The 16,282-nt window shown below is 33.6% G+C and overlaps 2 protein-coding genes and 3 non-coding genes across 12 annotated transcripts; 1 reads left to right on the top strand and 4 right to left on the bottom strand.

The window, feature by feature from the left end:
- Positions 1-850: 850 nt before the first annotated feature.
- Positions 851-7,822, top strand: LOC103490810 (type I inositol polyphosphate 5-phosphatase 2). Of its 6 annotated transcripts, none has more exons than XM_008450509.3 (11): positions 851-1,262; positions 2,548-2,645; positions 2,752-2,857; positions 2,973-3,065; positions 3,585-3,669; positions 3,759-3,863; positions 5,255-6,077; positions 6,345-6,529; positions 6,837-6,945; positions 7,152-7,300; positions 7,422-7,822. In XM_008450509.3, exons 2-11 carry the CDS (start codon positions 2,616-2,618, stop codon positions 7,642-7,644), a joined length of 1,908 nt encoding a protein of 635 aa, XP_008448731.1. In that variant the 5' UTR covers positions 851-1,262; positions 2,548-2,615; the 3' UTR covers positions 7,645-7,822. The 6 variants fall into 6 exon arrangements, with proteins under 6 accessions (XP_008448731.1, XP_050942390.1, XP_050942391.1 ...); XM_051086433.1 differs by lacking the exon at positions 851-1,262 and adding an exon at positions 1,357-1,599; XM_051086434.1 differs by lacking the exon at positions 851-1,262 and adding an exon at positions 1,362-1,441.
- Positions 7,823-8,530: 708 nt separating this feature from the next.
- On the bottom strand, positions 8,531-8,624 carry LOC127150115 (small nucleolar RNA Z101). Its single transcript, XR_007822132.1, has one exon. It is a non-coding gene; the product is annotated as a small nucleolar RNA Z101 (small nucleolar RNA).
- A 77-nt stretch (positions 8,625-8,701) lies between these two features.
- LOC127150119 (small nucleolar RNA snoR14) lies at positions 8,702-8,789 on the bottom strand. Its single transcript, XR_007822136.1, has one exon. It is a non-coding gene; the product is annotated as a small nucleolar RNA snoR14 (small nucleolar RNA).
- A 79-nt stretch (positions 8,790-8,868) lies between these two features.
- LOC127150116 (small nucleolar RNA U61) lies at positions 8,869-8,960 on the bottom strand. The gene has a single exon (XR_007822133.1). It is a non-coding gene; the product is annotated as a small nucleolar RNA U61 (small nucleolar RNA).
- A 1,092-nt stretch (positions 8,961-10,052) lies between these two features.
- LOC103490809 (ribose-phosphate pyrophosphokinase 1) lies at positions 10,053-14,653 on the bottom strand. Of its 3 annotated transcripts, XM_008450504.3 has the most exons (9): positions 14,380-14,652; positions 14,056-14,229; positions 12,597-12,845; positions 12,150-12,293; positions 11,906-12,073; positions 11,556-11,625; positions 11,211-11,292; positions 10,650-10,809; positions 10,053-10,264 (listed from the first exon to the last, which is right to left on the bottom strand). In XM_008450504.3, the coding sequence occupies exons 1-9, from the start codon at positions 14,497-14,499 to the stop codon at positions 10,244-10,246; spliced, it is 1,188 nt and encodes a 395-aa protein (XP_008448726.2). In that variant the 5' UTR covers positions 14,500-14,652; the 3' UTR covers positions 10,053-10,243. The 3 variants fall into 3 exon arrangements, with proteins under 3 accessions (XP_008448726.2, XP_050942389.1, XP_008448725.2); XM_051086432.1 differs by lacking the exon at positions 10,053-10,264 and having other exon boundaries at positions 10,339-10,809; positions 14,056-14,226; positions 14,380-14,653; XM_008450503.3 differs by lacking the exon at positions 10,053-10,264 and having other exon boundaries at positions 10,339-10,809; positions 14,380-14,650.
- Positions 14,654-16,282: the final 1,629 nt, after the last annotated feature.

Here is a 16,282-nt window from a genome sequence, read left to right as displayed (position 1 = left end):
TTAATAGTAAATTATAGAAAAAGAAAATCATAATTCTTATCAACAGTTTTAGTTCAGTTTAGTATATCAACTTCTACAATCGTCCAATATGAACATAGTTTAGTATATGTTAAAGGTTTGAATCTTCTAACCTCGACATGTTGTTGAACACGATGAAGAGAGAGAAAAGAAAAGATCAATTTTTTACTATCATATATTTTTGGTTCAGTATATCTGTATGAAATATATGACATTAAATCTGATTAGGTTAAATATGCTTTCCTTCTCTTTGACCTGGAGGAGCTTCAATTTTCATCCCCGTTTCAATTATTAAATCTAAACACTTAATGAAATATTAATGTATGACTAACTTTAAAATATGGATTTTTATTTATTTTATATCACGAGACAACTTTTTCATCAATAATTTGAAAATAAAATGGTTAAGCTAATATATATACATGTATGTATGAGTTAACTATATATATCCTAAAAAAATGTCAAAAGTTTGAATCTCTAGTCATTTATTATTGAATTATAAAAAGAACAAACACATGTAAAGACAAAAGAATAAAATAAGACGAGTCGAGAAAAAGAAGTAACTTTCAATAAATGATTAAGAAACCGTATACGTTTTATCCAGTTTAAAATTGATTTCTAACTTTCTGTAGTTAAGAAAATCTATCCAAGTAGCATTCTTTGTCTTCTTCTTTGAGTTCAAGAGTATATTAACCAATCAAAGAGATATTTTTGAGTTCAACAATCAACCACAAAATCGAACCGTCTACACTTGTCTCATCCACTAAACTTCGTTGAGATAACTTTTTCAGTTTGAATTTCTTAACTGAGATGTGTGTATCATCGTATTATAATCAACATTTTAAGAAAGTAGAACTAAATTCAAATCTCATGAACTAAAGTTGTATTCTAATCTGGAAAACAGAGGTCATCTACCTTGAAAATTGTCCCTTCCGTACCAAAAACCTTCCACCAAATTAAAAAGAAAAATTGGTTCCTCCACTGCTGAACAAGGCCTTCCAAGTTTGGCCCACATACTGCCAACAGCGATCATGACCATTACTGTATCTAAATTCAAGCTCTCACTCAATCCCATTTCCTCTTTTTTTTCTTTTTTTTTTTCCTTTCTTATTCTGATTGCATGGCCAAGATTCTCTCTTCTTGTCATCATCTTCTTCCCAACACTCTTGAATTCAATACCCAAAATCAAAGAAACTTTTGGGGTTCTCTCAATCACACATAGTGCGTTCTGAGTCTCATTTCTGGTGGGTCCTTCAATTCTCTATTTCGCCATTGATGTTCTTGGTTGGCCTACAAATACGCCTAACTATCTGATTAAAATAACCCCATTTGCTTTGAAGCTGATTTGGGTGTCTCAGATTCTGTTGTTACAAGATAATTAACTTTGGTCGTCATGTTGCTAATTGAGTCTACAGCTGTAATTGTGAGCTTAATGTTGGGGAATCTATTAATTTTTTTATTAGATTAGAATTGATTAGTTCTTTTTTGTTTGACTTGATTTTTATATTTTGATGTCAATTCATGGTTGAAGCTTCCCTTGGTGTTATGTTTGTTTTTGTGTCATTGCCAACTTTGTCTCAGGTGGGCTCGCTGCAAATCTTGACATTAATTGATATGCAAAATTTAATTTATTCTTTATATGGTAATGGTAATGTCTTAATCTGTCTTTGCGTCTGGCATTTTGGGGTAATGTGGTTTGATCTCTTTGGGTGTTTGGTTTGTGGTGGGGTTAGTCTGATATTGTTGGGTGTCCATCATATGGAGCTTTAGATTTGAGAAAAAACTAAAAAAGAAAAGGAAAAAGATAAAAGGAGTAAGAGGGAATTTGGTTTACAGAGCATTCCCAGTTCAGTTTTCTTGATTCTTCTTTTTGTTATTGATGGAGTAGTTTGATTTGAAGGTGGATAACTTTCTGTACTTTTTTTTTTTTGTCTCTGTTTGGATAATGAGTTTTCTGGATGAAATTTTGAAGTATTCTGGTTAGTGAAAAAAGATTACTCTATTCAACTTTCTTCATCATTAACTGGGTTGATTTGTCTTTTTTGTTTTGATTTTGATGCAATCAATTTCTTAAGAGAATTTTCTACTTTTGAAAAGGAAAAAAAAAAAAAAAACCTCTGTCTTCTTTGTTTAGACGGTGGCTTATCTTAACTGTAGTATGAATTACTTTAAATGTATCATATTTCTTATCATGAAAAAGATTATATTTTATTTTAATGGATCTCGCTTTCAGTTTGTTTACTTTTCCAATAAAACTATGTTTTTTTACAAATAGAAAATAATATTTAACAATATGGACGTGTGGGGAAGGACCATTGATCACAATTCGTCTTTGTACAAGTTGGGTTTTTGGATGGCTTCTACGCATTCTGTCCTTTCCTGTTTGGTCCCAATATGGCTCTTCTTCCATATAAATGGTGTCATAGAAGTCTACCCTAAACCTGGTTTTGTAGTTGTCTTGATTTCTGACAAGCCACATAATAAACTATTGGCCTCCCAGAAATTGACATTGAATTTCTGTTGCTGCAGCGTTGTAAGCATTTCATCACTGCGAATCTAAGGATCAATCTTCTGCTGAATAGTTTCAAGCAAAGGCTATGCGGACCAGGAAAGGAAAACGCTCGGAGGTATGCTTTGACAAACTCATGTACTTTCACTTCATGAACAGTTTGTGTTGATCAAGGATTCTAGTTTATTTTCATCACTTAATTTCCTTCTTGCAATGCTTTGCAGGCTTTTTGGCCTTCCATCGTGATGAAGAAATGGTTGAATATCAAGCCCAAGGTGTATGATTTTAGTGAGGATGAAGTTGATACTGAAACTGAGAGTGAAGATGATGGTATGTGCCGCAGTATCTTTGCTCTAAGGGCCAAGGCAACAGTTGATATTAAAACTGTCCATTTTTTCATTTTGTTTTTTTGGATTTCACCATTTTTTTCACAATTTCCTTTCAGTTTGCTCTCTCAAGAATGAAAGAGCGCATAATCAAGAGGATCGTGCTTGTAGGACACAAAGGAACTTATCTACATGTTCAAGTCGAATTTCTGGTACTACCTACCTCCATGTCAGTATTCTGATGCTCTTAGGAATAACCCACTTCTTCTATTAGTTTAGTATTTGAAAATAATCCTGTCTCATCCTCACTATTAAAGTCCCGGCGTTGGATTCACCTAATCCTTTTCTCCCTTAGCCCGTGAAGATCATGTTCTAATTAAGCTGAAATTGGCCTAAAACTTCTGAATTCTTGACTGTGGATCGAATATAGACAATGCTTATTCTGTTCTTTTCTACCTTCTAGATCTAGAGCACATTTTAGCTAGGAATATATTGGCAAAAGGTCCATTACATATTCAATGCTGAGTATGGTCTTGTTTTTGAAGCTTTCATGACATACTTGGAACAGATGATGGCATAAAAGATGAAATGACTTTATTTAACCAAGGATCTTTTGAGGAGTTGTTTCAATGTGCATTTTTATGTCAAGTATTATGTATCTTCTGAACTATTTCCTTTTTCTTATGTTACGGCTGTTTAAAAGTTAACTATTATTTATTTTAATGGTCCAGACGTTCCTAGTAGTTACCAGCCAAGACACAGACGGGGGAAATCCGAAACTCTTCGAGTTCAGTACATAAACACCAAAGATCTGAGGTTCGACTGTGAACTAGCACTATTTGATTCATGATCTCGAGGATGTTACTTTTCTTTCCACTGATTTTTGGAAATATGATTTTCTGTAGGGTAACAGTAGCTACATGGAATGTTGCAGGAAGAATTCCGGATGAAGACCTTGAGATAAACGACTGGCTCTGTACAGAAGACCCCGGAGATATTTATATTATAGGGTGAGAGAAGATCCCCATCCTCGTATTTCCAAATTCCAATAGTTTATATCTTGTGAGTTACTAAAGTGGATGTTTTACTGAATATGCTTTGCTGCTATGGAAAGTCTTCTGCATGCTCATGCATATAGTATCTTTGTTTCTCTCAAATAATCCAAGTTACATCATGTCCATTTCTTTGGGTTGAATTACAAATTTGGTCTTTATGGTTTGAAGAAAATTAGGATTTAGTCCCTATATGATTTTAAAAGTTAGAATTTAGTCCTTGTAGCTTAACAAAACCCTAATAAATAGTCCCAACCATGGGACCTAATTTGTAAATAGTTCCCACGGTGAGAGACTATTTATGATGGTTTTATTAAATTATATAGACTTAATCCTAACTTTCTCCCGATCATAGCAAATTTACCATTTAACCAGTTCTTTATGTTACATGAGTTAGATGATATCTATCTACAAGATCGGGAGTAGAGACATCCAAGCAAAGGAGTTTCGAAAATGTCTCAAATAATTACATTTATGGATTCTTAGGAATTTGATTTTGGCTTTTAAGAAACTTTGAATGTACTTTCTTTAAAGATCCAAGGACGTCTTGTACACCAAGTCTTGCACGGTCTATCTCTTGAAGAAAAAAAAAAAAGACCAAGAGGAACGAAGACATGCCTATTCTTTGGTCGTAAAGAAATCATAGAAATTTCAAGTGACCAAGAGGCAAGAGAAAACTTTTACTTTTGGGATTTCAAGTGTTTTATGGCTTCCTTTTGGAAATTTTTATCCAAATATCTTCTATAATCACTCTCCCCATATTATCACTGTTGATTGGAATGTCAAGGCATAAGCTCTTTGATGAGAAGATGTCATATCTTTTCTTCTTCTGTAATTATTTTCTTTTAATGAAAGGTCTGATTATGCCAACAATTAGTTTTACTTTTAGGCGCATGATACCTTGCCTTCGAACCTTTTGAGAGACAAAGTCTTTTTTTCACTCCATTCAACTTCTTACATCCATTAGGTAGAGATTTCCCAGATCAATTTGAGGCAAATCTATAAGGTTCACTGGGGAGTTAGTTGATGGACCTACTTATGGATGTAGAATAATGAGTTAATGACGGATAGGTTAGTTTTTAAGAATTGCAAGTAATGAAAGATTTGGTAGCCAAGCTCAAAGTTTCAAGGTTCCAAACAGTGTTTTTGCAATAAATCCATAATCCAACCTCTTGGCATATAATCTGTGTTGGCATTAGAGTCCGCCAGCTGCCAGACCCTAGGCTAAACTCCATCAGTGTCAAGGCGCCATGTTTCTTTCCTGTTATACACTGTTCCTCATCAATTATCATCCATTCTGAATTTCTGATGTCGATGCCATGCCATCTTGTCAAATTTGATGTTTGCAGTTTCCAAGAAGTAGTCCCTTTAAATGCGGGGAATGTGCTGGGAGCAGAGGATAACAAACCAATTCCAAAATGGGAGGCACTCATTCGAAGAACTCTGAACAAGTCTCCTAAATCTGAGGATAAACACAAAAGCTATAGCGCCCCGCCCTCTCCAGTATTGAGGACTTCATCTGTAGCTGATGTACTTGCAGATGAGGTTAATGATGAACAGCTAAAACTAATAGACGATGAATTTTCTGTGAATGATGGTTTTGAATTGGATCGGCATCCCCTTAACAAATTAAACCTCGTGAACTCGAATTTGCGGTTGAGTAGAATCTATGGCATTGACTGTGACCAAAGATTAGACTGGCCTGAACATTCATTAGATGCAACCCCTCAAGCTGTCTCCTCTAATTCTAAATTGCGGAGAGTAGTCAGCAGTTCTGCTAGAATAGGCTTCCAATGCTTGGAGAATCCTCTAATATTCCCTCCACAGAGTTTTTCTATAAATGGAAATGGATTGAAAAGGACATTCTGTAGTTCTGGAAATTTGATCTCAGCCTGGAAGACGCCGCAAGACACTTCAGAAGTCCTGGACTCTCTTTCTGATGTATCTGACATTTCTGTTGAAGAACAAGATACTTTTCCAGAACTTATGGAACAAGTTGACGACGATCCAACAGAGAGCATGAAATCCTACCCGAAATATGTGAGAATCGTCAGCAAGCAGATGGTAGGAATATACGTGTCAGTTTGGGTGCGTAAGAGATTAAGGAGACACGTTAACAATTTGAAAGTATCTCCAGTTGGAGTTGGTCTTATGGGCTACATGGGAAACAAGGTACTACATTTCTACATTGCTAAGGTGCCATTTTTCAAGTGATAAAAATATTTTTGTTGCTTAAAGGATCTTTAGAACATCATGACACATTTTCTAAATCCAACATCACGTCTAAGTAAATCCTTGAATTGGAATAATTTATATCCATCCCATCGAACTGATTGTAAGGAGCATAAGTGTTATTTACTCATTTGGAAGACTTTAGACTTCACGTCATTACCTGGTTTTGATTCTTCGCTCACATAGTTGCAATGAATTCCGATGCAGGGATCTGTTTCTGTCAGCATGTCTCTTTATCAATCGCGGTTATGCTTTGTTTGTTCTCATCTGACCTCTGGTCAGAAGGATGGAGCAGAACTCAAGCGTAATGCAGACGTAAATGAAATCATAAGACGTACGCGTTTTTCATCAATGTTTGATTCAGGACAGCCACAGACAATACCATCACACGAGTAAGCAGTCTTTCACCATTCATAATTTTGTGCATTTTCATTGATTTAGAGAACCGAAAGTATGTTTAAGATTCGAGTTGAATAGTATTCTTGAGGAATGGAGAATTACTTGATTAGTCTGTCTAAATGATTTTTATTCACACTGTCCAAGTATTCCAAAATTTGAGTAGAAGAAAACTGTTTATTACGATATTTTGATTCTGCCTGGTAGCCCTTCGGTTGGAAAATGACTGCTATAGAATTCTCTCTTAATTCTATACGTTTATCCTTTTGGAGTAAGATTGTGACCAAATGTTTTTACAAGCAGTCAAATATTCTGGTTTGGTGATTTGAATTATCGTATGAATGCATCGGACTCGGATGTAAGGAGGCTTGTTGCTCAAAAAAACTGGGAGGAACTCAGCAACTATGATCAGGTGATTAATTGCTGATTGACTACAAAATCCTATATAACTTCACCAAAGTTAAGTTATAGAAGAAAATGTCTCCGAATTAACATATCAAAGTAATAGAACATGTGGTATCCTTCATGGCTATTGACATCTGTTCCCGGTCTCTCAATCAAAAATATGAATAACTTAACTTCGTGGATTAAGAAAGTAATGGTTGTCTATTATTGCAGCTTATTAGAGAACTACGCACGGGACATGTGTTCGAAGGATGGAAAGAAGGGACATTAGATTTCCCACCAACCTATAAATACGAATTCAACTCAGATAGATACATTGGCGAAATCCCAAGAGAAGGAGAGAAGAGAAGGTCTCCAGCATGGTAAGTTCACTCAAATTTACAACATTTTGGACACAAATCACATTAGTCACATAAAATAAACAGCTAGCTATGCAAACACATGAGCTGAGTTTTTATTGTTTAACATGTAAAAATTTGACAGGTGTGATCGTATATTATGGATGGGAAAAGGGATTAAACAAATGTGTTATAAGAATGCAGATATAAGGCTTTCAGATCATAGGCCAGTGAGTTCAGTGTTCCAAGTTGAAGTTGAAGTGTTGGATCATAGGAAATTGCAAAGAGCTTTGAATTTTACAAATACTGCTGCTATTCATCCTGAGTTTTTTGCTGATGAAAATGGGGAGTATGATTTAGACTTCTAAAGCTAATATTATTCACAAAGTTTACATCAATAATCAAAATGCTTTTTCTCTCTTACATATTCACAAGAAAAATGTACTACAACAAAGTTGGAAAAAAATTGTAAGAAACTCTGATCACTTATTAAGATTCACAGTTTCTTATTAAAATCTTCTCATAATCATCGTTCTGACTTGACAATCTTATTGTTATACAACAAACCACACTTCACATAAACAGTTCCCTGTTATGGTAAGATTTCTCCTTTCATTTTTCTTAAATTTCTCTTCTTATTTGGAAGATTTTCCACCGAGAGTCGGTCAAATTTAGGTTGAAAATATCATTTTGTAGGTTAAAATTACTATTTTAATAATTGTTCTAAATTTAAACGTTTAAATTTGGCCCCAATCAAATTAAAAACAAAAAAAGGGAGACTTTTAAACACAAAAAATTTGGGTGAAAAAAGTAGTTATCTTTTTCTTGTTTTCAATTATTTTTATCTCAGCAAATTTAACTTTGAAGCTAAGATACTAAAACAAATTGTGATATAATTTACCACATTCTGGGTATATATTATTGCATTTTTGATAATGAACTACTTGATGACAGCTTGGTATGAATTTAAGTGATTGGTACTATGGCATCTGCCCATTAGCCTTTCATAATTGTTTTATATTAAAGTATCGAATTTTAGATGTACAAGAGAAAATTTGACATCCAAAATCAATGGTCTCATAAACTGACTATCAAAGGCCCATGTGGTTGCTTGTATCTTCGATGTTTAATGAGTCGAGTTCTCAGGAGCCAAAAACTAAGGGATTGAAACCTACAAATTGGATCAAAACAAGAACAAAGAGAAAAGTTTTTGGGTAAACAGATTTTTAAGAACAAAGAAGATGAAAATTGTTAAATAGGCATCAGTTCTCCAAGGTGAAAATAGCATCAATGATTATTCAGACGCAAATTACCCATTTGATGATATGAGATTCATCATATGCCCAAAAAAACAAACCAAATTCAAACCAATCCAAAACAGAATAAGAATAATTAAATTGAAAAACAAAAGAAAAATTTGCAAGAGCGATCGGAACCTGTCGGGATTCATGATAACATCAAACTGTTATACAGTCAGTGGATTGACAGACATGAATTTCTATCGTCACCTCGCAATTTTCAATATCATAAAATAAAAAGAGAGAGAAAAAAACATCAAAGAAATTGAATAAAATCAAACAAGAAGATGAAAAAAGCTCAGAACTTCTTAGAGGGATGTGTAGCCATCACCGACGACCACTGGAAAGAGGCCGGCTATGGCACAAAAAGATTTTCATCATTGCTTCTGTTAGAAAGCAAAACAAACGATTGAAAACAAAAATCTTGGGAAGAAAAAATCAGAATGAAAATGCGGCGGAAGAAGAGAGAAGGAGAAGGAGAAGAAATAAAACCCTAGGGCTGGAAAATTAGGGAAGAAGGGGAAAGTGAAGCGATGAATGGAGAAGGGAAAGAGGGGTATTTATAGGTCTATGAAACCCTAATTCGTTTTCAATTTTAAATATTTCAATAATATTATTTTTAGTCCCTAAACCCTAAACTTCTCTCTCTCTCTATATATGTTTATATGTTTTATTTATTTATTTATTGCCATCTTGGTTTTCTTTTTTCTTTTTTTTTTTTAACAAAAAAAAGTTGTTTTCTTTCCTTTTTTCTTTTTAGAAAATAAGTAAGTTGAGTTGTAAAGATGGTAAGAAATTATTTATTCCAAAATATAATAGTTTATATATAGCACATTTTCAAATTTAGCAAAAAAAAAAAAAAAAAAAAAAAAAAAAAAATATATATATATATATATATATATATATATAAGTGACAGTTTGTCAAAAAAAATTGACGATTTAAAGTGTTTTTGCTATATTTGAAAATAGTTTTAATGTTTTTCAATTCAGGACAATTAGGACAATTACTCTATTATTAGTATTAGATTAGATTAAAATTTAACAATTTTAAGTTTATAGATTAAAGTTATATTATAATATTTAGGAGAGTTATTTCAAGTAAAAAAAACAACTAAAAATATTTATAAAATCAAATTTAAATATGTTAATAAAAGTTTAGCTCAACTGATTCTTTACTTTAGTAGAGATGTTGTCTATTAATGTCTGTCATTGATAGATTCTAAACTCCTCTTAACATTTTAAAACTATTTCTTGTCTTAAAATTTTTGTTAGAATACTATATGTTTGATCATCCAAATTTTACAAATATTTGAAACTATTTGGTGTCACAAGTAACATTACCATTCCAATAGTCAATAAGTCGGTTACAACTCCATTGTTGGATTAGATAAAAACTCTACTTTCTACCTACAAAATTACTTCAACTACTTCATCGTTTAAATGTCCAAAACAACTATTAAATGTATTGCTAAACAATCAACAAAACTAACCTCTTTATTGATGGTATATGTTTGAACCAGCTTGAGGGGTACATAATAATATAGCATTTACCCTATGTGATACAAATTTGTGAGAGAATATGAAGAAATTGTTAAGACATAGATAGGGAGAAAAACTGAAATATATTACAATTTTTGTATGGCTCATTACACAGTAAATCATAAATAATTCAATGCAGGTGAGTAATAACCTGTTAATAGAAATAACAAGATGGGAATTAGGAAAGAAGCTACACTATTTCCACATATGATGTTAAAAGAAAAATTCAAACAAAACACTAACTTCTATGAAGATATAAAACTGTTAATATATGTAGAATTACAAAATTCAATAATGTCTTAAGAGTAAAACTCCCCCATATGAATTACTACAACAAGTTATTCTAATAGAGAACTAGGAGGAGTAATTAAGAATGGGTGATTTAAAAAAGAGAGAAAAAAGAATCAAACTAAGAAAACAAAACAAAACAAAACAAAACAATAGCTGTAGTAAAATAAGGCAGGAATCCTTGAAGTGTTGTTTTAGAAGGCTATGGGGATCACTTCAATTTGATCTTATTTAAAAATGCTACTCACAGAGCAATCGTCATGAACTCGCCAAATGGTTTCGCCCAAAAGATTTGCTACCGAAAGAACGGTTAACTGAGGGAAGTAGTTTTCTGTGATTGCTGGGATCGTATTCGTAACTATCACCTCTTGAAACAGGCCGCTTGATAGCCTCTCAATCGCCGGGGGGCTGCAGAGTGATGAATATAAAAGTGGAAGGAACAAACAAGAAAAAAACTATATTGTATTTCTAAAGGTAATGTGACAATTGAGTATCTAAAAAATGTAATGATAAAGTTCCCACATTAAGAAATTTCTTGTTATTGAGTCGTTTGAATGGATAAGCGATTAAACTTCTCTAGTTTTAGACCGTATAACTTCTGTTGGTTTCATTCACTTGCCCGTATTTCATGCCTAGATTGTTTTGTTTTAATTTTTTTTTCCTTCAAGCTTTAATCATTACGCTTATAAGAGTAGGGCTGAACTGTTTTCTTTTTGAAGAGAAGGACTAAATCATTATTATACGAAGAGCAACACTTACTATAAAGTCAAAGAAGAGGGATTAATCATATATTTTAACCATGTTATTACCTAAATACAGCATGAGTGCAGCAAGCATAGACTTCCCTAGCACCCTCTTGATGTAGAAGAGCCGCTCCTTTTGAAATAGTCCCTGCACCCAGAAAAACGAAAATACAAAAGATACATATAAGGTATAGACAACTTTGTCGTGAATCAGTGTGAGAGCAGTTCAAACTTCAGATAAGTAGAAAGGTCCACCGGCCAAATGCATGGAGAACAAACATTTTTCATGGAAGTTGTTCCAGGTCGAGGAAATCGAGAAACATTTTTTCTTTTTTAAATTTGATCTTAAAAGAGACTATTAAAAGAAACTTTTAAACAACATAACATTCAAAGGTATCCATGACTTCTCACCAGCAGTGTCAATCATGTCATCCACCATGACGGCAACTTTTCCTTTAACGTCACCAATAAGGTTCATCACCTGGAAGGTAAACGACAATCATTGATATTTGAAACTGAAAAATCAAAGAAGTAATATGCACGGTCCTTAAATCGAACTTCAAAAAGATAATTAATACTCGGTCTGGGTATCAAATCATCATGGACCACAACACTGCCATATCTAGTCTAGGAAAAAGAACCAAACCTATAGCTTCTTGAGATCATTATCAGTGATTCAAACGTAAACAACTACATTCTCATCCAAATTTAAAGACAACAAAGACTATGAGAATAAGAGAAGGATTCTGGTGAATGTTTACCTCGGCAACATTGTGCGCTTGGCGCCTTTTGTCCACAATTGCTAAAGGAGCATCGGATAATTTTTTGGCAAAAGCACGAGCTCTTGCAACACCACCAACATCAGGAGAGACCACAACCAGATCATTGTAACAAATTGTCTTGCTGGCAAGATAATCTAGAATCACAGGCTGGTTCCAGGTACAAAATTAATGTTGTTAAAAACCCAACGTAATAAATGGAAGAAACGGGTTAAGTATTAAATACCTCACAGTATACATGATCAACTGGTATATCAAAGTAGCCCATCGACTGTCCAGAATGGAGGTCACAAGCAAGAACACGATTGGCACCTGCTTCTGTTATAAGATTAGCGACAAGTTTGGCTGCAATTGATTCACGGCCTTGAGTCTGGAAGAATACAGTTCCAAGAGAGATAATTTTACAACCATATAAACCACAGCTTGAATCATATGCTCCCAGACTAAAATAAAAAAAAAAGGATGGAAAAGAATCAGTTTTAAACTTATATATAGTCTTACGTTGTGTTCTAGTTTTCATGGTTCCCATTTAAGTTGAAACTCAATCAAGTTCATTACTAGACAACATTGAAATGTCAGCACATCTCTTTATATCATAAAAAACGTCTAGGCATATATTGTACCCATGTAAATTCATTAAAATTCCATTAACTATTCTGAAGATTAAACTTGCCTTCCTGTCAGCTCTGGCATACCCAAAATATGGGATCACTGCAGTGATGTTTTTGGCGGAGGCTCTCCGACATGCATCTATCATAACAAATAGCTCCATGAGATTCTCATTGGCAGGAGGGCAAGTGGGCTGTATTATGTAAACATCACATCCTCTCACACTCTCTTTCAACTGGACATAAATTTCTCCATCAGCAAATCGCTTGATGTTAACCTTCGAAAGTTCCAAGCCCATATACCTAGAAACTTCCTAAAAATAAAATCCAGGAAATCAGAAAGCACACCCATAAAATTATGAGAGAAGTATAGGCGAATGGCAGATTAAAACAAATTAATCGAGGAAATTGAAACTTCAAGGGGTTAATCAAGTTTCAAATACCTAAGTGCAACAAAATAAGACCAACAATCTAAACCAGTTTCCCAAATATAAGACTAGGAAATTTATCCACAAAAAAAATCATATACCACGTACTGTATTTCTGAAGTGAATTTCTTTACATGCAATAGAAAGGAAAATTTTTACACCATGGATTATTGTTCCAAAAGATGAGACGAGCAATTAAAATTTGGACGTACTAGCCTTAGAAGTTCAATGAAAATGGTAGATGGTAGAGTACAGAGATTCTAAACAAGCTGATGCATAAGAAATCTAGGAGCTTATAAAGATGATCGTGGCATGCGCATGTCACATGTAATATTTTAATTAGACGTCGTCCTTTATGTGTAAGAATTTGGCATCAATAATCAAGATCTTCTCCAAAAGGAAAGTTTATGCTATAAAAATATTTGGGAATGTGAGTATCGAGCCTTTTTTTCTCTCCCTTTTTAGGAGCAACTTATTAGATCCTATAACATTTGGGTGTTAAGAAAACCCATAGGATCTTAAATCCTAGGTAGGTGGGTGTGAATATTGAGCTTTTCTCTTCTTCTTCTTTGATTTTTTTTCTTTTTTTGATGAAATCAACAACTTTCATCGAGAAAAAATGAAAGAATACATGGGCATAAAAAACCAGCCCACCAAGCCTCTCCACTTACAAAAAGGGGACCAACTAAGTAAACTATTGTCTATGGAATAGTTACAAAAGTTCTTCGAAATTGAACCCAAAAGGACAAGAATTATTAGTTTTTTTTTTTATGAGACATGACAAGAATTATTAGTTGGTTTTAAACTTCCATACAATTGCAAGAACAAAGACAGGACAGGAACTAGCTTGTACAATATTTACTGCATTTTGAATAAAATTCAGAAAATGTCACGAACTATACTGTTCAATACTCTATCTTCCTATTTGTAAAATTTAATAAAGTTGACAAAAAAGTAATTCTAACGTTGAATAAAAAAAATGAAGATGATGACACCAAAACAATCAAATTTATAACAATTGAAGTGCAAAAGAATTCGAATTTAGAACCTAAAATCATAAATCGTTCCAATAAAATATCAAGAAGCAACCCCTTACCTGAGATAGTGCAAGATTCGCAGTACCAGAAAACAATTTCAAACGGTTATTGCTTCTATCAAGCGGTTTCCCCATTCTAGCCGATTCCAAGAACTCCGGCAAACTACGCTCATTAAGAATAGGAACAATAGGTTTCCCATTACCAAATCTACTCGATTCAGGCAGACTACACTTCTACACAACAAGTAAGAAAATCAGAACACAACAAAAATTGTAATTCAAAACAAAAATTCAACCCATCCACCACACAGAAACGTCAAAAATCTATAATTTTTTTAATTCAAAACAAAACCCAGAACGCAATTAGAGGTAAGAGAGACGTACGAAGGTGTAACAAATGCAAGTTGCGGAGCGAGAGTTGTGGGGGAAGAAATTTGAACGGGTGAGGAAGGAGGAGGAGTAAGAGGAGGAAGGAGAGGAAGGAAGAATGAGAGAGGCAGCCATGTTCACCGGTAAAGGGAGCTAGGGCGAGTGAATTAGTTATGTATGGCGATGGTCGTCCGCCATTAACAACAAAGCTTCGAATTTGAGCTTTTGATCTACATAATAGGGAAATACGGCCGTTGTCACTACGCAATGGATAAAGTATACTTCTTATGGGTGACTCACGTTCCTGAACTTTACTCTAAAAAAAGTGTCCAAAATTCTCCCCAAATTGCAATATTACTTTAAATTTGTGATTAGTGTTACAATATTGCTCAATAGAAATATAAATAATCTTCGAGTTTCGATATAACGAAGTGAAGTTGTTTGGATTGAAAGAATTATGTATGTGTTAATTTTAAGTCTAAAAAATATAAAATATAACTCAATTTTTCATCGAATCGATATTTTCAAAATTTTTACCGAACATGTTCCACTACATTTCTAGTTGTAAGGACGTTTTAAAATACTTATGAAAGTTTGAAGATTTATATCTAAATTATTGTAACGTTTGAAATGATAAAAGTTTTATTTAAATAAAGGACAAAATTCTTAACGTATATACATATATTATGGAAAAATATATAAGTTATCCAACGTTAATTTTGCAGATGTTGATTAACTTTTGAAGACAACGTTCGTAAATAATATTTGTGTACATTTATTTTCCAAACAGTTGCTATTGAACTATGTTTATTTGGACACCCGTATCTATTCTTAAAACTTGACTTCAAAATCTAAATAAATTTGTTCATGGTGCCCGAAAAAATAATAAAATTATTTGACAAAAGAATTATTTAATGTCAAAATATACTTTATTATTAGGGACAAAACCATGCATTTTGCCAAAAGATAACAGTTGACAAAATCATATTACTTTTGCATACACACTGTACCAAAAACTACTACTAATTGCACACACGCCAAATCATAGTTTAGTGGTTAAAACATCCATCTCTATCTATAAATCAAATGTTCGATCCCCCGCCTTCCGAGAAGAAGCAATTCTCAATACACTTCGGATAAATACGTTGCAACAGTAATAAGAATATATAGCTTTTGCTTTGTTTCATCCTTCATTGTTTTTCATTAATCCAAAATGTTTTTCTTTCACAGTACCAGATTGCAGGTATAATAACAACTTCTACTTTGGACTATCAGTCACCAAAAATACAAGGTTACTTAAAGCAATCATGGACAACATAAGCAAGAAGAGAAACAATGAAAGCAGAAACAACAGTCCCTGATGCAGTCAGAAGCTTCAATGTCAACGGAGTCGGCTCCAACAAGAACAAACATGCTATGATAGGTGTTTGAAATCCTCCGAGTTCAACTAAACAAGTCAAGACTCAACTGTGAAGCTAAATGTTGGTTTGGCTGAGTCATGGTGAGTGGCGTGGGAGACGAAAACCAAAAGGGTATTGTGGATTTCATCTAGCTTTCCCCAGATAGAGAGTTTTAGAAAAAGATATAAGGAGGAAGCAGGAAGATATTGCCAAGAATTTCGCCAAATATAGACCTTATTGTTACCGATCAAGAAACAACTTGTAAAACACATTGCCTTAAAAGTACCAAACCTGGTCCAACTTCAACTTTCTAGCTCATTCCGATTTCAGAAGAATAATACTCTAATGTATGACTTTATTGACTAGGAGCCTTCATTGTCCATTACTTTTAGAGAAGGTGATCAAAACATAGGCTACAACAAAATAACCAAATAGATGAACCAGACTCGTACAAAGGAATGAAATAAAATAATACTATCAGACACCAGCATAACATTAGAGGGTTGGTCCATTATACT

This window comes from Cucumis melo, chromosome 6 (assembly GCF_025177605.1).
Source record: "Cucumis melo cultivar AY chromosome 6, USDA_Cmelo_AY_1.0, whole genome shotgun sequence".
Taxonomy (NCBI): Eukaryota; Viridiplantae; Streptophyta; class Magnoliopsida; order Cucurbitales; family Cucurbitaceae; genus Cucumis; species Cucumis melo.
This window is presented reverse-complemented; position numbering and strand designations above follow the sequence as displayed.